The 25,451-nt window shown below is 41.1% G+C and overlaps 1 protein-coding gene across 8 annotated transcripts in view; it reads left to right on the forward strand.

The window, feature by feature from the left end:
* The window catches only part of UBR4 (ubiquitin protein ligase E3 component n-recognin 4), a 142,140-nt gene that overhangs the window by 50,454 nt on the left and 66,235 nt on the right, over positions 1–25,451 (forward strand). For 2 of the 8 annotated variants that reach the window (XM_058304265.2, XM_058304268.2), the window contains exons 42-60: positions 1–153; positions 1,391–1,618; positions 1,836–1,993; positions 2,958–3,129; positions 3,391–3,592; positions 4,465–4,628; positions 5,115–5,331; positions 6,396–6,612; positions 9,335–9,398; positions 9,826–9,960; positions 11,452–11,626; positions 12,492–12,632; positions 14,053–14,174; positions 14,836–14,947; positions 16,682–16,812; positions 16,926–17,103; positions 17,550–17,654; positions 19,167–19,304; positions 20,126–20,300. In XM_058304265.2, coding sequence (XP_058160248.1) covers positions 1–153; positions 1,391–1,618; positions 1,836–1,993; positions 2,958–3,129; positions 3,391–3,592; positions 4,465–4,628; positions 5,115–5,331; positions 6,396–6,612; positions 9,335–9,398; positions 9,826–9,960; positions 11,452–11,626; positions 12,492–12,632; positions 14,053–14,174; positions 14,836–14,947; positions 16,682–16,812; positions 16,926–17,103; positions 17,550–17,654; positions 19,167–19,304; positions 20,126–20,300 — 2,987 coding nt within the window. Of the gene's footprint in view, positions 154–1,390; positions 1,619–1,835; positions 1,994–2,957; positions 3,130–3,390; positions 3,593–4,464; positions 4,629–5,114; positions 5,332–6,395; positions 6,613–8,157; positions 8,191–9,334; positions 9,399–9,825; positions 9,961–11,451; positions 11,627–12,491; positions 12,633–14,052; positions 14,175–14,835; positions 14,948–16,681; positions 16,813–16,925; positions 17,104–17,549; positions 17,655–19,148; positions 19,305–20,125; positions 20,301–25,451 lie in introns of all 8 variants that reach the window. The other 6 variants (XM_058304263.2, XM_058304267.2, XM_058304262.2 and 3 more) reach the window with 5 other exon arrangements.

Raw genomic sequence — 25,451 nt, forward strand, 5'->3', positions numbered from 1 at the left:
GATTGCCATGTGCTGACCTTCAGTAGCTCAGGCTCTGTTTCGGATCACTTGGTGTTGCACACCCAGTTGGCAACAGGGAACTTCATCATCAAAGCTGTGTGGTTACCTGGTTCACAGACTGAATTAGCAATTGTCACTGCAGACTTCGTCAAGGTACAGTTATACTCTTTGAAGATATGGTCCTAGAATGGTTCTGCTTTTAAATGGTCCAGAAGGTCTGATGTCCATTATGTGCTAGCTTTTCCAAGAAATTAAAAATAGGGGAGCAAGTGTAGCTCAGTGACTGAGCACCTGCTTCACATGTACAAGTCCCGGGTTCTCAATCCTCAGTACCTCCTTAAAAAAATAATAAAAGAAATAAAATAAAATAAAATAATAAATTTTTAAAAAAGTCCTGGCATTTTGTTGCCTTTTGTTAGCTTGCTGAACAGGAGCTTTCTGTTTGTAGGAGTATGAAATTGATTCTACCCCCACTGTCCCAAGGGCATACCTGTAACTGTAGACTTGTTACAAAACTTGTTTATGGAGCCTTTGTAGCTCAAGTGGTTGTGCATGGATGTACCACATATAAGGTCTTGGGTTCAATCCCTGGCCACAGTACTTAAAAAAAAAGAGAAAAAACCAAACTTGTTTATGTTCATCTCTCCCCGACTAGTTCATTGAGGGACAGTGAAAAGATTTTATTTTTCATCTTTATAGGCCCACTTTCGGCCTACTGAATGGAGAATCAGTGCCTATTATTTATCAGTTGCAGCTGTTTGGGTTCAGGATATTTTAGGGATGGTCTAAAATGGATCCCCCTTATTTAGTCTTTTTTTTTTTAATATATTTTTAATTTATATTTAAAAGATCACACAAAATGTTACTTTAAAAAAGTATCACTTAGAAATGGATGGTAGTAATATAGTACATTATTTTGAGTGTGTAATCAACAATTCTGAATTATATAGGTAAATGTGGTTAAAAGGGAAATTTTAGGTCACATGTTAAACTACAAAAAAGTTTTAAAGATAAAACATAAGACTGTATAACAGTGAATCTTATTGTAGAAAATGAATTATAGTTAATAGTACGAGTATAAGAATGTTGTTTCAAGGATGATAACAACTGTATGACACTAATACAAGGTGTTAATAATAGGGTGATATATGGGAAAAAAATAAACCTAATCTAAACTAAAAAACAAAACAAAACAAAATATAGGAAATTTCCATATGCCCCACTCCTCGCACACCCCACATTTCCCACATCAACAATTTTCATTAGTGTGGTACATTCATTGCATTTGGTGAATATGTTTTGGAGCACTGCTATACAGCATGGATTATAGTTTATGTTGTAGCTTACACTCTCTCCCAGTTATTTAGTCTTTCTTTCTTCCATTCCACAGATTTATGACCTGTCTATTGATGCCTTGAGTCCAACCTTCTACTTTCTCCTGCCGAGCTCAAAGATAAGAGATGTTACCTTCCTCTTCAATGAAGAGGGAAAGAACATCATTGTTATAATGTCCTCTGCTGGGTACATCTATACTCAGCTCATGGAAGAGGCCAGCAGTGCCCAGCAGGGACCCTTCTATGTCACTAATGTCCTAGAAATCAATCATGAGGACCTGAAGGTTAGAACAAAAGTTGCCTTTTCCTTCTATTCCAAATTTATCAGCTCCTCAGTTTTTCTTCTCCTCCTCCTTCTCAACTTCTTTTCTTCTTCCTCCTCTGCTTCTAACTTTTATGAGCGCACATACATGATTTAAAACTAATAATTAGCATAAGTTGGCAGTTGCACCTAAGTCAACATGAGCAGTTAATGCAAATGTTATGTGTTTGTCTCAATAGGACAGTAATAGCCAGGTGGCAGGTGGTGGCGTGTCTGTGTACTACTCCCATGTGTTGCAGATGTTGTTCTTCAGCTATTGTCAAGGCAAATCATTTGCAGCCACCATCAGCAGGACTTCTTTGGAGGTGTCGCAGCTCTTCCCCATAAACATCAAAAGGTGGGCATGAGTATTTCATGTTCAATTTCAACAAAATGCCCATACCCAACAGGAAATCCTCAGTACCCCTTCCAAGTTCTGGTTTTGGTTATGCATCTAGTTAAACTTACCTTTTCTCCAGCAAGTCTCTTCTTTCCCTGTTAGGTACTTTTGAAATAAAGCAACATCCAGATTTGGCAGGTTAGGCTATATGCATGGTTTGTAAGACCATTATAACAAGTGTAAGAGGTAGCTGGAGGGGAGGGGACACAGTTACTCAGAAGGAAAAGCTATAGTCAAGGTAGGAGCATGATTTTAATGTGATTACCAAGTTTTGAGAAAGAAATAGAAGTTTCTTCTTAGCACTCATCCTGTGATAATGCCCTTTCAGTTTCCCCTCTTGATGGCTTTAACAGTAAATGTAACATGGTATCAAAAATAGAGGGTATGGGAGGGGTCGGGGGAAGTAAAAGTTTTTATCAAGTGTCCAGATAATAGAGAATTTTATTTAGGGAGGAGGTTAGCTGGTATAGCTCAGTGGTTGAGTGTGGGCTTCCCACATACAATATGAGGTCCCAGGTTCAATCTCTGGACCTGGGGAAAAAAAGATGAAATAAAATGGATACCATTTTACATATAACTCATTGTGCATTGAGGCTTTTATAGGACAGTGGTTTATTAGTCTTGGGTAGCTCTAGGCCCCTTTGTTTTTGACAATCTCTAGATATATAGGACTACCTACCTGTTCCTCAGATAGGGGAGCCTAGCAGTGGAGTTTCTAAACCAGGACTCCCACTGGTGGTGCACTTTGGGATATGTGAGCGTGTGTATGTAGCTTGGAATAAAATTGAGACCTTTGGATAATTTGAGTCCGTGGACAAGTATATTGCTCCAGAAGTCTAATGTTTAGAGGATGGCTTTTAGGTCAAGAAAAGAACTATTAGATGGTGATTGACCCTAACTGTGGCCACTTGTTTTGTTACAGTTCCAATGGTGGCAGTAAGACTTCTCCTGCCCTTTGCCAGTGGTCTGAGGTGATGAACCATCCTGGCTTGGTGTGTTGTGTCCAGCAAACTACCGGTGTGCCACTGGTCGTTATGGTGAAACCAGATACTTTTCTTATTCAGGAAATTAAGACTCTTCCTGCTAAAGCAAAGGTCAGCACCCAATTCTACCAACACTTTACCAATACTTTACTGTGATCCTGGTCTATTTTTATATTTATGTCATTTTCTCAGCTTTCTTAATGGAGACCTATAGAAGAATTTTTATCTATTTTCTCTAAGATGTGTTTTCTTTGCCACTCTTCTCCAGCCATCAACTGACCCTGAAACCAGTTGCTTCTGTGCTTATTTCTCTCTGTGGGTCCTGATTTGTAGGTATGGGAACTAACACCCTCCCCTGTCCCTTCCTCTTAGATTCAAGACATGGTGGCCATTAGACACACAGCCTGCAATGAGCAGCAAAGGACAACAATGATCTTGCTTTGTGAGGATGGCAGCTTGCGTATTTACATGGCCAATGTGGAGAACACCTCCTACTGGCTTCAGCCATCCCTGCAGCCCAGCAGTGTCATCAGTATAATGAAACCTGTTCGAAAACGCAAAACAGCTACCATCAGTAAGGTTCCTTCACTAAAGGCTTCTGGTGGAATGGGAGTGGCCATCTTCCAGATAATGACTAAGAATAGGCTGTTGTAAATATCTGTTAAAAAAAACTGTGACTGTCCTGCTTGTACATTCTGTGAAATTAGAGATCTGTGCTAGGTAATTTCTCCAAAGCAGAATCAGGTTCTTCAGGTCACCAATGTTTTATGCAGCTTTTAGAGACACATTGTACAAACGGCAAGACCTGCCTGCTGCCAGGTCAGCAATTCTGATTAGGTGCCCAGGAAAGACCTTGTTTGAGAGCTTCTTTTCTCTGTGTTTAAGGAAAGCATTTTGCCCTGTGCAAAGTGCAGAATGGGACTGACTGAGTAGATGCCTTTGGCTGGCTAGTTTCCCACTGAGTAGTGAAGAACCCAGTCTCTGTGCTGGTGCCTTGCTTCTGACTTATAGAGGAGAGGACTCTTCATGGAAGTGAAAGCTTGAACTTAGGAGAGAGTGATTGACTAAGCAGAGACCTGGCAAGGCTCTTCATATTACCTTAACTGTTTTAAATTGTAGGTCACCCTCCTGAAAAAGAAGTCGTTTCTATTGTCTATTTAAATAAATCAACTACGAGAGATGCTGCTGTTACTAACTGTATATCCAGCACTGGGTTTCATTGTGTTGGTAGCTGATGTTGTGGTTAGGGATAACTGTTTTGAGGGTTAACCACAGGTAGGCGTTGTACTGATGCAAACAGTCTAATACAGAGTTTGCTTAGAAAGGTAGCATGTGTGAGTGTGGGCTTAGTCTGGAAGGAATCTTTACCTGGAGAGGGAGGGGAGCAGGGGTGGTAGAGACTGCACATACTGGTGCTCTCTGGCAATCTGGTATTGTTCTCCACAGCAACCCGTACATCTAGCCAAGTTACCTTCCCCATTGACTTCTTTGAACACAACCAGCAGCTGACAGATGTGGAATTTGGTGGTAATGATCTCCTGCAGGTCTACAATGCACAACAGATAAAGCACCGGCTGAATTCCACGGGCATGTATGTGGCCAACACCAAGGTAAGGACGGTGCTGGGCCGGGTTCCATCCCTGAGCAGAAAGGCCTCGTAATAATATGGTTTGAGAACACATCACCTTTAGAATGCACGTATAGCCTCCCAGTGAGTACTCTCACGTTCAAAAGGGCTCCCATCCCACAGTCTAGGCTTTACTTTTACCAGCAGGATTATTATTATTATGTTTTTATTTTAAACATCAGTTTTATTGATACATATTCATAAAGCATACAGTTCACCCAAAGTGTGCAAACCAGCAGGATTATTGCAGAGGGCAACTGGAGGAGGTTGTTAATGCTGGGGAAAAGGGAACCTACATTGACAAAAACTTATCCCTGCCTCTCATCCTTGGGAGCAAGCATTCATTACTGGGGAGTTAAAAGGGTAAAGGTCTTATTGAGGATCACATATTGAGAATATAGCAGAGGATGGCTTAAAACTTTGAACTTAAGAACATCTGTTTTCTGGCATGTGCCTTTTCTCCCTGCAGCCTGGTGGCTTCACCATTGAGATCAGTAACAACAACAGCACTATGGTGATGACAGGCATGCGGATCCAGATTGGGACCCAGGCAATTGAACGTGCCCCATCCTACATTGAGATCTTTGGCAGAACTATGCAGCTTAACTTGAGTCGATCACGCTGGTTTGACTTCCCCTTCACCAGAGAAGAAGCCCTGCAAGCTGATAAGAAACTGAATCTCTTCAGTGAGTTCCAACCCCTGGGGCAGACTGTATCCTTCTCAATGTGACTGCTGAATTGGGGTCCACCGGTTTAAGGCTCAAAATAGTGTAGGAACCCTCTGCTCTGTTTATATCTGTGTTCTCTGCCATCATGAAACTTTGAGTTTCCTTTGAGATATAAAGGAGGCAAGATGACAGGAAAGGGTTGTACATGAGAGTGGGAGGGGTAGTGATAGGGTGAAACTTTCCTCAAGGATTCAGTTCTGTAATGTTAGCCTATGTGTTTAGACTGCAAGGAGGCAAGATTAGCATGTAAAATCCCAAGGCTTGCTTGCTTGCTTGCTTTTTTTTTTTTAGGTATTGGAGGCCAGGGATTGAATCTGGAACCTCAAGTGTAGGAATCTGGCACTCAACCACTGAGCCACATTAGCTTCCCTGAGTTGGTTTTTTTGTTTGTTTTTGTTTTTTCAGAAGGCACCGGGAGCTGAACCCGGGACCCCCCGTGTGGGAGGGGGAACTCAACTGGTTGAGCCACGTCTGCTCCCCCCCAAGGCTTTCTTAAAGCACAGATGAAAGCCGCAGGTCACACAGTACTGAGAGGTGTTCAGCAGTGTCGGTCTTGCCTTGTTTTGAGAACTTTAAACCCTCACAGGAAAGTCTGTGATCCTTTCATTAGGCTGGCGTATTTCTCCATTCTTTACTGGCTACCTGTCTGATATCATTTCTCCTTGAAATAGTTAGTGTGACTGACAATGATCTGTGCCTTGAACACAGGGAATGCTTAGAGATCTGTGGGGGTGAGGGGGGGAAGGTACAGTACCCTGAGAGCATGAGAGGATCCTTATAACGATATTTTGGGACTTCTGAGTAGAAGACTTAATAGGCTTTTGATCTGTGGAACTGTTTCTACCAGTATGTAGTATCTAAGTGATTAAAGTGCTACTGAAGTCTCAGGAGGAAGTTCCTTTATGAATGTAAAATTGATGTGATTTGCTCCTTTGCCCAAACTGGTCTGGTCTTTGCTTTGGAGGGAGTTATGTTAGCCCGTTAGAGAATATGCTTCCTAAAGACTCTCTTGCTTATTGCAGTTGGGGCCTCAGTGGATCCAGCAGGTGTCACCATGATAGATGCTGTAAAGATTTATGGCAAGACTAAGGAGCAGTTTGGCTGGCCTGATGAGCCCCCAGAAGAATTCCCTTCTGCCTCCGTCAGCAACATCTGCCCTTCAAACCTGAACCAGGGCAATGGCACTGGAGACAGTGACTCAGCTGCCCCTACTTCCACCAGTGGAACTGTCCTGGAGAGGTACCAGCACTGGCAGGGGTTGCCTTCACTTTTTACCATTTTTCACTTGCGCTGTAGAACCTCCCTGTGTCTTAGAGAGACAGCCTTTAAGGAACTGTCCCAAGTCTAACCTGTGCTTTTCTAGTCTTCAAACCTTTGGCATATCCTTAGTGTACTGGGACATCTGTCAGGATTCTTCAGAGAGGCAGAAACAGTAGGATATCTATGTGTGTGTGTGCGTGTCTCTGTATATATAGAGAGAGATTTTTTTATTTTATTTTTATTTTTTGAGGTACCAGGGCTGGGGATTGAACCCCACACCTTGCATGTGGGAAGCTGGCACTCAACCACTGAGCCACATCGGCTCCCCTGAGTTGGGTTTTTCGTTTCTTAGCTTGTTTATTTTTAGGAGGCACTGGAAACTGAACCCAGGAACTCCCATGTGGGAAGCAGGCCCTCAGTCACTTGAGCTACATCCACTCCCCTATGAGATTTATTTTAAGGAATTGGCTCACAAGATTGTGGGGCCTGGCAAGTCTGAGACTTGCAGGGCAGGCTGGCAGGGTGGCAGCTTAAGCATGAGTTGATGTTGTAGTCTTAAGTCTGAAATTTGTAGAGCAGGCCATTAGCTGGACACTGAGCTATAGGAGTTGATGCTGTAGTCTTGAGGCAGAATTCCTTCTTCTGCAGGAAACCTCAGTTTTTGCTCTTAGGGTTTTCAACTAATTGGACCAGGCCCACCCATGATATTGAATGTAATCTCCTTAAAGTCAACTTATTGTAGTTGTTAATCATATGACAAAATACTTTCAGTGCAGCATCTAAAGTAGTGTTTGAGCAAACAACTGGGTACCATAGCCTAGCCAAGTTGACAAAAAATTAACCATCCCAACTGGGAAAGCCTGAAAACCATGCTTAAATGTCTCTCTAGTGCTAGAGTCTCTGCCCTGGGGCTTCTGTCCTTTCTTTTAACTCTCAGGTACCCTGTGGAGTAGCCAGCACCTACATACTAGAAGGTGCTTATACCAGTATTCTAGATTAGGATCCAGTCTTGTTGAATTTATAGGGAAAATCCTGCCTTCCATTCTTATCTCTTCATCTCATCTTTTTCTGCAGTAGCTACTTATGTTGGCCAAAACAATGCTAGCAAGGGGCTGTCTGCTGCATCTTATAGTAGAGCTCAGGGTCTCCTTAAAACTCCTGACAAGGGCATTCCTAAGCATTGTGCTTGGCTTCTTTGTGCTAGGCAGCTGCTGGTTTGCCATAATAGGTGAAATAATTGATGATGTAAGATGTTGAGTTTCTTACATTGTAAGTCATAAGAGTAGCCTTGCTTGGAATCACTGCCTTCCACCAGCAGCCTTCTGCCCTTCCCCCTTTTCTTTCTTCCCTTTCTTTTCTCCTTCCTTCCTCCCTCCCTCCCTCCCTCCTTCCCTCTTTCCCTTTTTTTTTCTTCCTTTCCTCCTCCCCCCACCCTGTTCATATATGGTTTGCTTATGATGTGTTTCCAGGTTTCTCTGAGCTTCACATTTTTTCCCTTTTTTTTTTCTTTGCTTCTCCCCCAAGTTCTGAAACTGAGTCCTTAACCAAGCTGGACCGGTTAGTATGCCCTCTTTCTTTTCTCTGCACGAGTGAATGTGTGTCTCAGAGAGCTGTGTAATCAATGGTGTGGCTTTGCGTTGATTCTGCTTTTGTTTAAGAGTCTTCTTGCTTCTTTCTCTTCTGGTCATTGCATGGCTACAGAGCTATCCATGTATAAAATGGAATATATGGAGGACTGTAAGTGCACTCTTGGTGTTGGCTGCTTCAGGCTCCTTTAGCTCTCTCTTACCCTATTCCTCTCTTCCTCTCTGCTCTCTCTCTACAATGAATGGGGGTGTGGGAAGGGGGGAGGAACAAATAAAAAATCATACCATCTGATAAGCAGCCAGAGTACCTGTTCTGTCCAACTTTGTTTTATGCCACTGTTCCCTTTCCCTAATACTTTATTGCCTTCCTCTACCCTTTCCCCTTTTCTTTCCAGCTCCTTTCTCAATATTTTTCTTTCTCTCTTCAGAGCTTCAGCTGTCAGGCATTGGTCTTTTTATTTGGCACATTAAGCTCAAAGGAGTAAACTCTGGGGAGCATGTTACCTTGGTACCCTTTAGTACTTAAGTTCCTTCCTTAAGGGAAAGCTGCATAGTTTCTAAAGGTGCTTTGTAGCATCCCTTGAATGTTGGCAGTTGGCATGCACTGGAAAATACAGTTTGTTCTCTCCCCTATGCTTAGGGATTCACAGGAAATGCCTTTGTCTATTTTCTTGGAGGTGTAAGTAAAAATAACTAACCTTCCCAGTCTGAGATGTCTTTAACCTTTCCCGTTTTATATCCCTTTGCTTAGTGATGTATGGGCACTTGAGCTTTTGGTCCCATTGCATTAAGACTCTTAACCAATCTCAGTGATCCCTGCCACAGGCGGCAGAAGGACGCACATTTATCCTCTTTGAGAAAGAAAAGCCCTGTCTTTGCATTGTGGATTATGAACATGGCCTCAGGTTGATCTCTAAGCAGGAGCCAGGTTTTTCCCGGCCTGTAACACTAGGAAACATATGCATGGTGCCTGTGGCAGGTCTTATTGTGCTTTGATTTTGTATTTGGCATTCGTTAGCTGTCCCCAAGGAACTCATGACTCTAGTTTTCATAGGCTAAAGCACAAGGCAGAGAGAAGGATTGTTGTACTCAAGCCAGCTTTTCTGTCTCCCTAGGCTGGTTGTGAGTTCCTTAGAAGCCTTGGAAAGCTGCTTTGCTGTTGGCCCAATCATCGAGAAGGCAAGTTACTTTTTCAAAGCACCTGGGAGCTTTCTGAAGTGGCAGGAAGTAGTGGAGTTGTCAGAGGCCCTGAGGCCTCATATTAAAGAACATTTATAGCCTGATCTTGATTTGCAAACTTCAGAGAAGTCTTTAGCTCAAGTCCTTATGTCCTACTTTTGAGAGACCATGGTGAGAACTTCTTATAGAATAGGGTGAGTGCTGGTAAAGAACACTGTACTGGAGTCATGAGCTTAGATTTGGTTTCTTCACCTGTATTGTACAAGGATTGTAATTTCTGAAGTCTTTTTTTTTTTTTCCTTTATAGTCCATGAAGTATATAAACCTAGTCCTGGTGCATGTAAGGGAAGAAGGGGGAGGCTAAAGTATATACAATTTGTTCTGCATTGATTCTGTATTGTGATAACCCTGCTGTCTTCTGCATCAGGAAAGAAATAAGAATGCAGCCCAGGAGCTGGCCACTCTGCTGCTGTCCCTGCCAGCACCTGCCAGTGTCCAACAGCAGTCCAAGAGCCTTCTGGCTAGCCTGCATACCAGCCGCTCAGCTTATCACAGCCACAAGGTAATTGTTCCCTCTCAGGGATGCCTTTTGTACAAATGGAAATGGAAGCAGTGATATTGACAGGGAATCAAGTAAGTTGACTTCTCATATGTAAAGCAAGGGCAGAGTGAAGTCAGGTGGAAAAAGTAAACATCGAGATTATCCTCACACAGTCTGAATTTCTCCAGGAGATTAATGAATACCACTCAGAACTGAGGATAGGCCAGCTAATGGGCCTTTGGTTTGCACTTAAGTTTTTGTCACTAATGGGGTCAGAAAGACTTAAGAAAGAGTGGTGGCTTCTTATTGGAAAATAATTAGGTGAGGGAATCACTTAGAAGTTAGGCCTGCTGGTGTTTCCCTTTCTTCAGCATGGGCACAACCCTAAAGGTGTACTTATTTGTGAGGGAATTGCTGAGCCTCTGGGAGAAAATCTGGAGAGAAGGTCTCAGCTATAAATTTAGGTAAGTAGGAGCCAAAGGAGATAATTTGGGCCATTTACCATAGATGGGAGTGCAGATAGTTCCAACCCATGAGGGAGAAGGGCTCTGGGAGTAGCTGACAGCCCAGATGCCATGGTTATTCTTTGTGCCTCCAGCCAGAGAATTGAGAAATGAGAATTTAACCCCCTGAGCCTCTTCAGGAAAGAGTTGGCAGAAACCTGACCTTTGGGTAATATGAACTTGCAAAGAAATGAAGACTGTAAGAAAGAAATTTGGGAGTTGCACTTCTGGAGAATTGGGTGGTTTTTAGTGTTCCTATTATACTTTGATAATGATTTCATGACTTTTTTTTTTTTTTTTTAAAGGTTTATTTCTTTCTTTCTCTATTTCTCTCCCTTCCCCCCCCCCCCCCCGCCCCCGGTTGTCTGTTCTCTGTGTCTATTTGCTGCGTCTTGGTTCTTTGTCCACTTCTGTTGTTGGTAGCGGCATGGGAATCTGTGTTTCTTTTTGCTGCGTCATCTTGTTGTGTCAGCTCTCCGTGTGGGCGGTGTCATTCCTGGGCAGGCTGCACTTTCTTTCACGCTGGGTGTTTCTCCTTATGGGGTGCACTCCTTGCGTGTGGGGCTCCCCTATGCGGGGGATACCCCTGTGTGGCACGGCACTCCTTGCGCGCATCAGCACTGCGCATGGGCCAGCTCCACACGGGTCAAGGAGGCCCGGGGTTTGAACCGCAGACCTCCCGTGTGGCAGACGGACGCCCTAACCACTGGGCCAAGTCTGCCACTGACTTTTGGTTTTTAATGCCTTTAATATTTTATGTATTAAGAAGTTTAACTGTAGTGTGCTGCTTTCAAGATTTGTTTCAGGTAGTTGGTGTTAATTAACCTGTTTTCTTGAGAGGAGATAATAATCCTGACAACCTGCTGACAATTTTAGTAAACTCTGCTCTTTGCTTTAGTACCCAGCCTTTGCTTATGGTTGAATCTCCATGATCTTTCTTTTTTTTTGTCTGTCATCTTTTTTTTTTTAAAGATATATAGGTCACACAAAAGATCTCGTTATTTTATAGGATCAGGCCTTGCTGAGCAAAGCTGTGCAGTGTCTCAACACATCCAGCAAAGAGGGCAAGGATTTGGACCCTGAGGTGTTCCAGAGGCTGGTGATCACAGCTCGCTCCATTGCCATCATGCGCCCTAACAACCTTGTCCACTTCACGGAGTCCAAGCTTCCCCAGATGGAAACAGGTGAACTTGGCCTGTGTGGCCATGATCCTGAAATCTGCTTAATACATAGACCTCCTTTACCCTCTCGGCCTCTTATTGTTCTTACTGACCTCTGATTGACTTCCTGCTATGAGACACAGATTTTATTCCCTTATCTGTATACTTCTAGGGCTTTTAACATTAAGATTGTACCATTTTAAATAAATGCCCTTTGATTATCTTCTTTGAGTTTATTAGTGTTCTGGACATCAGATGCAATCTCTCTGAAGTTACTATCTTTTCTCATATCCTGGGTAAAGCTAAGATTGGGCCCTGGTTGCTGTAAAGTAATAGGGTCATATATATTGCTTTCCTGCTATTCTTTTGCTGGTATTTTATTAATATCTGCGGTGTCCTTTCTTAGTTCTTGATTTTGTTTCATCTTTTCTCACACTTCTTGGGTATCAAACTTGTTTTGCCATTATAATTTATTGAATACAGTTTATTGATGCCTTTATAATTCTGCTATTTACATGCTCCCATATGCTGTCATGATCCTGTTCTTCCCTATTACTATAATCCAGGAATTGTTTTAGAAACATCTCAGATGTTCCCCTAGTTTTTAGAACTTAAACAGTCAAAGTGATATCTCTGAGTCTGCTCTAAATATCCTGAACCCTCCCCCTTCTATTTAATTCTAACATAAAATGTTTTCTTTGATATTCCTTTCCCAGACTGTTTTTTTCCTAGATGTGCGTGCTGGAGTCTAGGGATAGTTGGCATATTGATTGGGTCCCCACTTGAAACTCCCTCCCCAGGCAAGCTTCCTTGACCTGAGTTAACCTTAAAACAAATTAAATTCCATCTCAGATTTACCATCGTTAATAATTTTCTTTCTCCTGCTTAGAAGGAATGGATGAGGGGAAAGAACCTCAGAAGCAGTTGGAAGGAGATTGCTGTAGTTTCATCACCCAACTGGTTAACCACTTCTGGAAACTTCATGCATCCAAACCCAAGAATGCCTTTTTGGCACCTGCCTGCCTGCCAGGTAGTTTAATGTTAAAATGGGTACTTGCATCTTAATACATAGTCAAACCTAATGTAAATTCTCATTGAACAGTTATAACTCTTAGCCCTTAGCCTTCATCATCCATTTCTTCCAAAACTAATAATTAGGAAATAGAAGTCTGAGATCAGTGCATTGTTCTGATAAAGTAATTTGGTGATGTGGTAGAAGAGTGGCATTTTCTTGTACTGTATCACTTCATATGGGGTTGAATATTTCACATAAAGAGATACTTGAAAAAGTATGCGTACATATCCAGGTATACCTCGTTTTCTCCCACTTTCACTTTATTGCACTTCACAGATACTGCGTTTCTTAAAAATTGATGGTTTGTGGTAACCCTGCATTGAACAAGTCTCTTGGAGCCATTTTTCCAACAGCATGTGTTCACTTTGTATCCCTGTGTTGCTTTTTTTTTCTCTTTTTTAAAGGAGGTACCAGGGATTGAACCCGGGACCTTGTATGTGTGAAGCAGATGCTCAACCGCTGAGCTACACCTGCTTTTGCAAGAGACACTTTTTTTTTGAGGTACCAGGGATTAAACCCGGGACCTCATGTGTGAGAAGCTGGCGCTCAACCCCAGTTGTTTTTTTCGTTTGTTTTTGTTGTTGTTTAGGAGGCACCAAGAACCAAACCTGGGAAGCAGGTGCTCAACTGCTTGAGCCACATCTCCCCAAGAGACACTTTTGTGCATGTGTATCTTTAGTGATGGTTATAATTGTTTTAAAAAATCTTTGAAAGCTTGGTTCAAAGCCAAGTCAAAAGAGTATTAGCTTTGAAATTTATTTTCTTTCCAAGCTACTGCTGCTTTTGATAGCTAACTTCTTATAGTGATATGGCAAGTGTAGGTGGGAGAGGAAGGATCTGAATATCAATATAGAAAACTAGAAGAACCTCTGTTGTTCATGTGTGTTTGGAGGTTATGTGGGTGATAATCCTAAAAGTGATTGTTTTTTCAGTAACGTTCATGTTTTATTATTTAAGGTTTGGGGATAGTAATGACATTTAGATTCTGCCTTCCTCTTCACATTTCTCTGCCCTATCTTTTGATGTCCATAGAGCGCGGATAACTACTTAGATCTGTGGTGCAGGACGTCTGAGAAGGCTTTTCTTTTAATTTTTTTTTTTCATTTTTTTCTTTAAAAATTTTTATTATTATTTTTTTCCATTTTTTTGGAAAAGGCTCCTGTGTTCAGTTTGGGAGATTAATAGACTGTTAATAAAATAAGTGATAAATAATGCCGACACTCTACATTCTAATACATGGTTTATTTGATTGCTTTGCTGTGTGCATGTGTGTTTGACCTTCACGTGCAAAGAAGACTTTGCACTTTTTGTCTCATCCTCAAGCAGTTAGAGGTTTTCCCACTAAATTTTCATATAATGTTTTTCTCCCCTTTAGGACTAACTCATATTGAAGCTACTGTCAATGCCCTGGTAGATATAATCCATGGCTACTGTACTTGTGAGCTGGACTGTATTAACACAGCATCCAAGATCTACATGCAGATGCTCTTGTGTCCTGTACGTAGCATCACAATCCCAGATGTATCTTGTCAACCTAAGTATGTCTGGAGAAAATTGTTTATAGATTGTTAAGCTAATGAGATAAAATGGACTTAGAAGAAGGTGATGGGAATTAATAGTTAAGATTATCTTTAAAAGCTGTAAGATTTTACTCATTCCATGCAAGAGAAAGGTTTGGACTTAGTCTTTCTTGTTCAGTACTGAATCCCCAAGAAATAGAATGATGGTTGCTGCCTTGTTAGGGCTCAATAAATAATAATTAAATGAGTGTATGAATGGATGAGAAAGTAGTAGGTAAAATTTCCTGTTTCTGGTGACCCTGTCACAGAAGCCTTAGTGTTAGAATTATTGAGATGGACACTGGGAGCCTGATCATCTGATGAAAAGTCAAAACCCATTTGTAGAGAGCCAAGGTGACTTTAGGAGCAACTGACCTACCAGTCTAATACCAGGAACTGAAGGAAAAGAATGTATTGAATGGGTCTTACATATGTCAGGTCCAGAAATAAGGATTAAGTGCTGAGCTTGGTTAGCTGGGTTGCAGGTGAGAGGAGATGGATCTTCCATATGCATGTAATTGAGCAAGAAAGGAAAGTTTTATAGACAGTTTCATGAAGAATGTAAAATGTAAGCATGACAACTTCCTTTTAAACTTCAGGATCCTGCTGTGAGCTTCTCTTGTAAACAAGCTCTAATTCGAGTCCTAAGGCCCCGGAACAAACGGAGACACGTGACATTGCCTTCCTCCCCTCGAAGCAACACTCCAATGGGTAATGTGAGGTCTGGGTTTAGGTTTGTGTTTGTGTATGTATTGGGGAAAGAGGATGGGGAGGTATATTTTAGGATATGCTGCTCGTGTTGACCAAGATCCTAGAGACTCTTTATCTATTTTTACTCTACCTTTTTCCATAAAGAATTTAAGTTGATATATAGAAATCCATATATTAGGTATGATAAAAATAAGAAAAATCAAGGCCATGGGAAAATGAAGGTACGATAGTACAGCTGATGATAAAAAGTCAGTACACAGAAAATCTACATCACAAGGTCCTGCGTAGTTGTTAAGGTCTTAGTTTGACTAAAAGCTTCCTAAAAACCATGGTAAAAATAAAATAAGAACATTTACAAAAATCACAGTGACCAAAGATGAAAATAATAGCCTTCTTTTTTTTTTCTCCCAGGGAAATTATACTTTCCCTGGCATAAAAGCTCTTCATTAAAGGTCCATTTCATTACAAAAGGGTGGTAATACTAAATTCAGTAGCAAATTTTGCAGAATTTTCCATTAGCATACTCTTGGGTACAAATCAAGAGCATAATATTTACATTTTAGTAAAAGCAGTATTATAAGGTGTCCAAATAATAGCATTATTATTATGTCATTCTCTGGATACTTAATGAAGTAAATTTCAATATCTAAAGCAGCTCTATCCAATGGAAATATAATTCAAGTCACATATACTTTCAATTTTCTGGTAGCTACATTATTAAAAAAATCAGATGAAATTAATTTACTTATTAATGAAATATTTTACATTCTTTTCTTTGTAGTTAGTCTTCAGAATCTGGTTTGTATTTTACACTAATGACACATCTCAGTTTGGACTAGTCACATTTCAGGTGCTCGGTAGCCACATGTGACTAGTGACTGCTATATGGGACAGCACAGGTCTAGAGGGACGTAAGCAACTTCATGACCTCCTGACTATCTTCCCTGAATATCATGTATTTTATCTAAGTTTTTGATGAACTAGGTAACAGATTCTTGCTCTTTTCTCTGGTAGGAACTTAGAATACAGATAGCTTATGTTTCCAACTAAGGACATATTCACCTGCTTTAACAGTCCATCGAGCTGAAGATGAAGTTTCCATCCTTTCTTGACAATCAGAAGTCTAACCTGGAATTCTTAAAAGAAAGCCACCCCACCTTCACACAGAAGTAGGCGCAGGCAGGACCTATAGTGGTGATCTCAGCTTCCATTCGATAGTTTTACATTCTAATTCTGGTTCTTCTCATAATGATTATGTAGTGTGAAAATCTCATTAACTGTTTTGGAAAAAAGTAGTGAAATAACATTCCAAGCTACTGTATGACAGATAACAGATAAACATCTTAATTGCATTCTTTCCCCTGCCTTGCTTGCTCTGGGTCTCCTGAGAGTTGATGGGAGCTTGTGGGCCTACTGGTCTTGAATTTCTCTGCTCCGTGAACATTCCCTTTGGAATCCGAGGTTGTTTTTCTTCATCAGCTGGAAAAGTCTCTTTCCAAAGGGGGAGGTTGGCACAAACTATCCCTGCCAACCCAACCCCATGTTCCCCGATCCTGCTAAATCTAGGAAGCAAGAGATCAAGGCCAGACATAGCACCCTGGAGTTTTCCTCCAAAGCACAAGGTGCTAGTTAGTAACTTCTCTTGTGTTTATGTTGTTATGGGACTTATCATACTATATGTCCAAAGGAGGAAAGAGCAAGTATCTTCAGGCGCCTGGGGTTTCTTTTACTCAGGAGACAAGGATGATGATGACGATGATGATGCAGATGAGAAAATGCAGTCATCAGGGATTCCGAATGGTGGTCACATCCGTCAGGAAAGCCAGGAACAGAGTGAGGTGGACCATGGAGATTTTGAGATGGTGGTGAGTCTCTGGCAGGTGGAGAGGGGAGAAAGTGCTTCAGAACTCTCCTCTTTTTCTTATTCGTTGGTCTTCCAATACTACCATGGGACACTGACAGAGCTTTCTCTCTGCAGTCTGAGTCGATGGTCCTGGAGACAGCTGAAAATGTCAACAATGGCAACCCCTCCCCCCTGGAGGCCCTGTTGGCAGGTGCAGAGGGCTTCCCCCCCATGCTGGACATCCCGCCTGATGCAGATGATGAGACCATGGTTGAACTAGCCATTGCCCTGAGCTTGCAGCAGGACCAACAAGGTAGAAGGCTGTGCCAGGAATAAAGCAGCCCATTGGCCTTGCACAGAAAAGAGGGTTTGGCAGTTACTGATACCCAGCTGACTTAGCTTGTCCCCAGATGTGGGGAGAGGTTGATCTGGGTGAGAGCTGTTCAGCGATACAGGTGGAGAGTGAGAGGGACTGTAGTGGGATTTTCAGTCTGGGAGCCAGTCGCATAGTTTGTCAGTTTGGTTTGGTGGAATTGGTTAGATTCTTCCAACCTGTGTCCTGCCTGAACAGAAGGAGGCATTCTACCATCTCTGGAACCAAACTTGGTGGGTGGATAGCCAAGGCTGTTTATTAACTTCTAGGCCAGAGGGGGTCACATGCTGGTGTTTAAGAGACTCCTGAGGGAAGCAGGCGGCCAAAGCAGTGTTGAGGATGGGGACTGAAGGGGGTGTTGTGCTCACTCTCCACTTGTTTCCCAGGCAGCAGCAGCAGTGCCCTGGGCCTGCAGAGCCTGGGACTATCCGGCCAAGCACCCAGCTCTTCCTCTTTGGACGCAGGAACCCTCTCTGACACCACAGCATCAGGTAACTGTCCACAGCAAGGAGCACAGCTCAGGGCCCCAGGCCCCTAAAGCCTTGTTTCCAATGCTGTGAGAGTATAATGGGCAGCTGCTTTGACAGGCCATTCTGGATTTCCTGCTTCTGCCTCTGCTTTAGAAACATGGGTGTGACAGACATAGCAATCAAGCTTGGCAAAGGCTCTCATGGCTCCGCTTCTGACACTTTGCATGCTGCCTGGCTTCACCTAATTCCCTGAGGAAAGGCCAAGAGAGAAGCTTGCAGGCTGATCAGCAATAGGGCTTAAAATGATATCTTTAAGGATTCTTGCCAGAGTTTGACATTTTAGACAATATTAAAAGGAAGACAAGAAGTACAGGTCATATCTATTGACTTTTTTCCCCCTGCATTTACAAGTAAAAGTGAAGCTCTAAGAAGCTGGGTTATGTGTCAGAATTCTTGGTCAGTGTGGACAGCCATTGGGGATCCATGAGCTGGGGAGGTAAGGTTTTTGTGGACAATAATAATTCATAGGAAATCTTCAAACTCTATTTTGTCTTTACTTTCAATCTCTTTCCTCATCTATTAAGAAAAAAGATATTTACTGAAAGAAAATTGGACCAATTAGAGGAGTAGGGAATACCTGACTGAAACACTGGACAATAAAGCCCTGAGTAATATAAGGGTTGATTTATAGTTTTTCAGACTGATGGTTCTCTGTATTTATTTTTTTCCCTTTGGGAATTTTACCCTGGATAGATTAGGAAGGGAGAAATTGGCTGTCCCCTCTCACCTGCTACCATGGCTTGTTGCTTTTCTTAGGTGTCTTTAGTTGCTGTCATTTCAGGCTTTGAGGTTGCTGTTGTGTTGTGCAAATTGTGTTCCTTTTGTGCTCTGTGGCTGTCCAGGCTTTCCTCCCCTGTGTATCTCATCCAGCATTTTCCTCCTGTCTCAGCTCAGCCCTGATCCTGGATGCTGTGGCTGTCTCTGGGGAATTTCCTTGCTTCATTAATAGCATCTGATGAGGATAATTAGATGGTGTTAAATTTTCCAGTGAGCTCCCATCTGGACCACCTGATAAAAAACCAAACAGGGTTGACTTAAGAGCTCACAATTAAAGATTTTGTAACATAGGCATAAATTGACTGATTACAAATTTTAGTGTTCAGAGTTCTATGCTTTGGTAATGGTTAATTTCTAATCTCTCAGCAAGTGTCAGTAACACCTAGACGGTGACCATGAGGATTTAACTAGAAAGCAGCACCCATGTCATAGATTCTTACTGAATCTCTGCACTGTAATGTAACAGCGAAGGAAATGCCCAGTGAACTGGGTGTTCACTTCTGTCTAAGTACTGTTTGCAATGCACTGTGTATAGTGTTTGTTCCTGTTAGTGATTAACCAGCACAGCAAATTTTTCCTTTTTTTTTCTTTGACGGCAGGTTTTATAAACCGCGTTGTGTCCTCAGCGCTATGTGGTTTGATTCTTTCACCCCAAGGAGGGGTTTTTACTTGTAACAGCTCTCGTTACTCTCTCAGCTCCAGCCTCAGACGACGAGGGCAGCACAGCAGCAACTGATGGTTCCACCCTTCGGACCTCTCCTGCTGACCATGGTGGTAGTGTGGGCTCAGAGAGCGGGGGAAGTGCTGTGGACTCAGTGGCTGGCGAACACAGTGGTAATGTGGCTGGGGATGCTCAGCTCCTTGTGCAGAGGGTGGTGATGAAATAGGCATTCCTGCCTGGGTCCTGGGATTGGTGTCAGCAAAGAGAAGTTTGGGGGACTCATTGAAAGTCTTACATCCCTTTGTGGAATTCCTTCTCTCTTAACCCTAATGATCGTTTAAGCCCAGATGGGTTAATACTGAAATATAGGAGGCTTTTACTGGTCTGTTAATGGAAGAAAGCAATGATATCCACAATCCCAAATCCTGATTAATCTAAAACAGTTATGGCGTGACTTTTATGCCCCTCATTCTATAGTTTTTGCTCCCTATCAGGGGAAGATATTTAGGGTCCATTCTTTTGTTAATGATATGACATGTTAACACAGCAGGCCATACCCACAGTTATCCTTGCCCTAGATAAGGTAGGGCTCTAGAATGAGGAAGCATACAAAGCTATTTTGGTTTGACCTTATAAATCAATCTGAGATGAAAAATTCTTAGAGAGGAGATTGAGTAGCTGATAATTTCTAAATTCCCTTATCAGAAATGCAAGTTTAAGTTTCCTCTAGAGTATGAGGTAAAAATTTATCAGCAGCTGAGATTAAGATTATTCTTGTAGGTAGAATTTATATCCTGGAGGATGGCCAGTCAGCTCCCATGAGGGTGATTTAGCATAGTGCTGTGGGCCAAGGTCATGAATTCAGTCCTTACTTCATTTCACAAAGAGGAAAAAAATGTAAAGTTATTTTTAAAATATTGGTTTAAATTCAGAATGTGTTGGAGTCCATCATGCCTTGGGATTTGATCTGTATGTCTTAACTATTTCCCTGTAGTATCTGGCCGGAGCAGTGCTTATGGTGATGCTACAGCTGAGGGGCATCCAGCTGGTCCAGGAAGTGTCAGCTCAAGCACGGGTGCTATCAGCACCACCACTGGGCACCAGGAAGGAGATGGCTCAGAGGGAGAAGGGGAAGGGGAAGCTGAAGGAGATGTCCACACTAGCAACAGGTGAGAATGTCATCATCATAGTCAAGAGACTTTACTGAGACTATTTCAGGAGTAGAATGATTGGTCAGTTGCAGAAGGTAGACATGGTGATAATGGTATATTATTTTTTATGTATAATGGTAAAAAACTGAAGAAAAAGTTTAAAATCTTAGGAGGTTTTTTTGGTTTGTCTTTGTCCTAATTAGAAGTATATCAAATCAATTGTAGCAAAAATAGAAGGTGTTTTTTAAGGCTCCCCTAAATCTCTTAGTAACTATAAAATATTACCATAAAAACATGTATCCTCCTTACTTAAATCTTTCTTGTTTCAAAATTACCCACAACTCATTATGTAACACCCCCTTTATAAATGGCACTCTTCTAGGCTCAACAGTAATGGTTAAGTATGTATTAGAAATAGCTCCTTGTTCAGCATGTTTATAAGGTAAAGGAGAAATACGACAGCAAGTATCCAAGTATCTGTATTTATGTCTAGAAATACTAATGGTTTGGCATTTGCAAAATGAAAATAGTCTATAAAATCCTAATCTACCCACTCCCTCCCACCTCCCCCAAGAAACTGTAGTCGTCTTTGGTAGTGGATTGGTGGAGTAAATGTATTTTTAACCAAGAGGTAACTAGAGAAATCGAAGAGGGGGAAAACAACTAAGAATAACACTTGGGATTTAAGGTTTGTTGGATCCGTTGAGGCCAACTGTTATCAAGTTAAATGTAGACATAAAGAATTAGAATTTTGAATGGAATGTTTTCTGTCATGAAAAAGAAATCGCTGTAACAGTCAGGCATCAGGCATTTTAAGAGGGCATCATTGAGTGTATCTAACATTCCCTGTATTATATTGCTTCAACATGAACTGCTTGCAACATCTCTTTGGTTAAAGATGACCTCTAGCTCTGTTAAATGTTGATACTCTGACAGAGTTTGTTTTCTAGTTCCTTAAAATAAGGGGAATTTCTACTTAAACTTTTTTCCTCTTAATTTGATTTCTAGCGTACTTTCATTGTGTTCGGATAATGTAGTCTATTTTTTTGTTTTAGTTTACTGTTTTAAAAAATGTAAAACTAGTCTGCTGTTACCTTTTTTCGTAAAGATTTAATTTATCCCCCTCCCCCCGCCCCCTGCCCCGCTGTGCCGCTTGATTGCTGTCTGCTCTCTGTGTCCATTTACTGCACATTCTTCTGTGTCTGCTTGTCTCCCTTTCTTGCATCATCTCGCTGCGCTAGCTCTCCGTGGGCACGGGCCAGCTTGCCTTCACAAGGAGGTCCTAGGAAGCAAACCGAGGGCCTCTCTTATGGTAGACGGGAGCCCAATTGATTGAGCCACATCCACTTTCCTCTCCTGTTATCTTTTAATTGAAACAATGAGTTCATTTATAATTAGTGTTAATTATGGATTTGAAATTTTGTGTACCATTTACTTTGTGCTTCTTATTCTGTGTGTTTCAGTGGTTCCTTTTTCTCTCCTTTGCAGCCTTTTCTTAGCTAAAGTTGATTTGCTATTTTTTTTTCATTTCTATTTCTTCCTTTTTTTTTTCTTCCAACACTACAAGTTTGGGGGTTATTCATTGTTTCTAATCCTGCAATTGGTTATACTATTCATTTCAACACATTTCATATTTAATTATCCAAAACAGAATTAACTAATAACTGTACCTTCTTGAATAATATGAGAACCTTAGAAGACTTTGCTCCTTCTTATCAGTTTAAATGCTTTTTAAATGTTTTAATTACTTTTTTGTGCACTTTAAAATTTTTTAAAGCTTTCAAAACGTATTTTGTTTCAAGTAGTTCATATGATCATTGTTTGTTTAGTTTCACTCACATATTTACCACTTTCTATGCTTAGCATTTCTTTGTGCATTTCAGATCTTCCATCTAGGATCATTTTTCTTCAAGAAGTAAGTCTAAAATTTAGATTTCCTTTAAGGCGGTCTTTTGGTTACACACCTTAGGTTTTGTTAGTCTGAAATGTCTTTTTCTTTCACATTTTATGGAAGTATATTGGTGGATATAAACTTTTTTTTGACAGTTTTTTTTCTCCCCAACAAATTACCGCTGTTTTCTGACTTTTATTATTGCCAGTGAAGAAAAATCTGTGTAACTGTTGCTCCTTTGAAGGGAATGTCTTTATTGCTACTTTTCAGATCTTTAATTTGTCACTTTTTTTCCTCAATAGTTTTACTAGGATCTGTCTAGGATGGAATTCTTCACATTTGAACTGCTTAGTAGTCTTTTGGATTCTTGAATGTGTGGTTAGTATATTTTATTAGTTCTGTAAAATTCTCATTCATTGATCTCTTCACATATTGCTTCTGCCTCATTTTCTATTGTTTCTCTGAGACTCAGTTAAATAGGTGGTAGACCATAATATTCTCTCCTTTATGTATCTTACTAGCTCTAATATTTATTTTTTTCCTTTTTTTTTTGTTCCCTGTGCTTAATTATGGTTTCTCGATCTATTTGTATAGCGTCAAAAAAATATCAAATACCTAAGAATAAGTATGAAAGATGTATAAGAATTCTACACTAGAAACCACAAAACCTAATTGAGAGAAACTAAAGAAGACCTAAATAAATGAAGGAATATGCCATGTTTATGGTTTTCAAGACTCCTTATTTATAAAGATGACATATTGTCTTCAAATTGATATGGATTGAATATAATCCCAGTAAGAAAGACCAGCAGGATTTATGTATGTGTAAGAATTGACAAGCTGATACTAGGATTTATTTGGAAGTATAAGAGGCTAAGATTAGCCAGGCAGCTTTGGAGAAGACTCACTGAGTTAGGGGGCTTACACCACTATAACTTATTGTAAAGCTGTGTAATTAAGACAGGGATACTGGTGCCAATATAGACAAGATTAATAGAACTGAACAGAGTTCAGGAACAGATCCACACATGCATGGTCACCTGACTTAACGATAAAGGTGATGCCTGTGTACAGTGAGGGAAAGGATGGTCTTTTCAGTAAGTGGTAATGATTCAGTTGAAAATCCATATAGAATAAATTTGATGTATAACTTATACTATACACATACTAGAGATCTAAAGTACAAGACAAATGTTTTCACATCTTGGGGTTGGCAAAGATTTCCTAAATAGGACACAAATGTTGACTATAAATGAAAAATGTTTAATGCAGGCTATTTTCTTGGCAGCTATTTCTTTTTTCCTTCCCCTCCTCTCAGTATTGAAACTTAAACCACCTAATATTTCTTTGGAGGCTCTGGGTGGGGGGAGGAGCTAATGTGGTTACTTTAACACTGAGGGTATAGCTTTTTGTGGTTCTTCTATGAGGCTCTCTTAGAAGACCCTTCTGGGAGCAGATGTAGCTCAGTGATTGAGTGCCTGCTTCCAGTATATGACATCCTGGGTTCAGTCCCTGGTACTGCCTGAAAAAAAAAAAAAAAAAGGGAGACTCTTCCCACCTGGACAGATTCTGGGCTTTGTTTCCTATTCTAAATGTCTTTTTAAAAATTTATTTCTCTGCTCTCTGTGTCCATTCACTGTGTGTTCTTCTGTTTTTACTTGCATTCTTGTCAGCGGTACTAGAAATCTGTGTCTCTTTGTGTTGCGTAATCTTGCTGTGTCAGCTCTCCGTGTGTGTGGTGTCACTCCTGGCCGGGCTCTGCTTTTTTCACACATGGCGGCTCTCCTTATGGGGTGCACTTGCATGTGGAGCTCCCCTACACTGGGGGACACCCCTGCGTGGCATGGCATTCCTTGCGCGCATCAGCACTGCGCGTGAGCCAGCTCACCACATGGGTCAGGAGGCCCTGGGTTTGAACAACCTGGACCTCCCATATGGTAGGCAGACACTCTTATCAGTTGAGCCAAATCCACTTCCTCTAAATGCCTTTTGAGGTCCTAGCAACCAGATCTTGACCTTAAGTCTTGACCTAAAATCTGTCTCTGGACTCTGCTTATCTCTCTGGATTTCTACTTTCATTCAGTTGCTGCCCTAATAATTTCTTAATTGCTACTCAGACCATTGTTGCTTTTTTATTTCGATCTTGTATCCAGTGGCCTTTCTAACTTCACTTATTCTAATTATAGATTCTGATGGATTTTCTGCATACATAATATTGTCATCTGAAAATAATAACGGTTTAACTTTTTTCTTTCCAATATTTCTACCTTTTAATTTTCTTTTCTTGCCTTATTGTGTTGAGCAGGGCCTCCAATGTAATTTTTTTTTTTTTAAGATTTAAAAAAAATGTATTTCCCCTCCCCAACTCTCCCTCCCCCCTCCCCCCAGTTGTCTGCTCTCTGTGTCCACTCGCTGTGTCTTCTTCTGTGTCCGCTTATATTCTTGTCAGCAGTACCAGGAATCTGTGTCTCTTTTTGTTGCATTATCTCGCTCCTTCAGCTCTCTGTGCATGCAGCACCACTCCTGGACAGGCTGCACTTTTGTCACGCTGGGCGGCTCTTCTTAAGGGGCGCACTCCTTGCATCTGGGGCTCCCCTACACGGGGGACACTCCTGCCTGGCACAGCATTCCTTGCACACATCAGCACTGTGCATGGGCCAGTTCACCATATGGGTCAGGAGGCCCTGGGTTTGAACCCTGGACCTCCCATATGGTAGGCAGACACTCTATCCGCTGAGCCAAATTTTCTTCCCCCAATGTAATATTGAAAGAAGTGGTGGTGCACATCCTTATCTCATTCTCAAACATAGAAAGCAAAAGTTCAATATCACCATTAAGTATGATTTTAGCTGGAGAGTTTTTTATAGATAATCATTAACAAATTAATGAAGTTCTGTACCTAGTTTGTTGAGAGCTTTTTATTTTGAATGGGTTTTTAAGTTTTCCAGTTGCTTTTGTTGCATCCATTGAGTTGATTATATGGATTTTTGCCTTTATTCTGTTTGAGACTATAAATTCCATTGATTGATTTTTCTATTATTAAACCAGGTTTATGGGGGCACTTATTCATGATATATTATTTTTTATATCACTGAATTTGATGTATGATTATTTTCTTTAAGCCTTTAATTTTTCTTCTTTGGAATGTCTTTGTTAGAGATTGCTATTCATGTTATTCTAGCCTCATAAAATAAGTCAGGAAATGTTCCCCCTTTCTCTGCTCTCTGGTGAAGTTTATGTAGGATTGGTATAATTTCTTACAAAAATCCTTGGGAAGA

The sequence above is a fragment of the Dasypus novemcinctus genome, chromosome 9 (genome assembly GCF_030445035.2).
Source record: "Dasypus novemcinctus isolate mDasNov1 chromosome 9, mDasNov1.1.hap2, whole genome shotgun sequence".
Taxonomy (NCBI): Eukaryota; Metazoa; Chordata; class Mammalia; order Cingulata; family Dasypodidae; genus Dasypus; species Dasypus novemcinctus.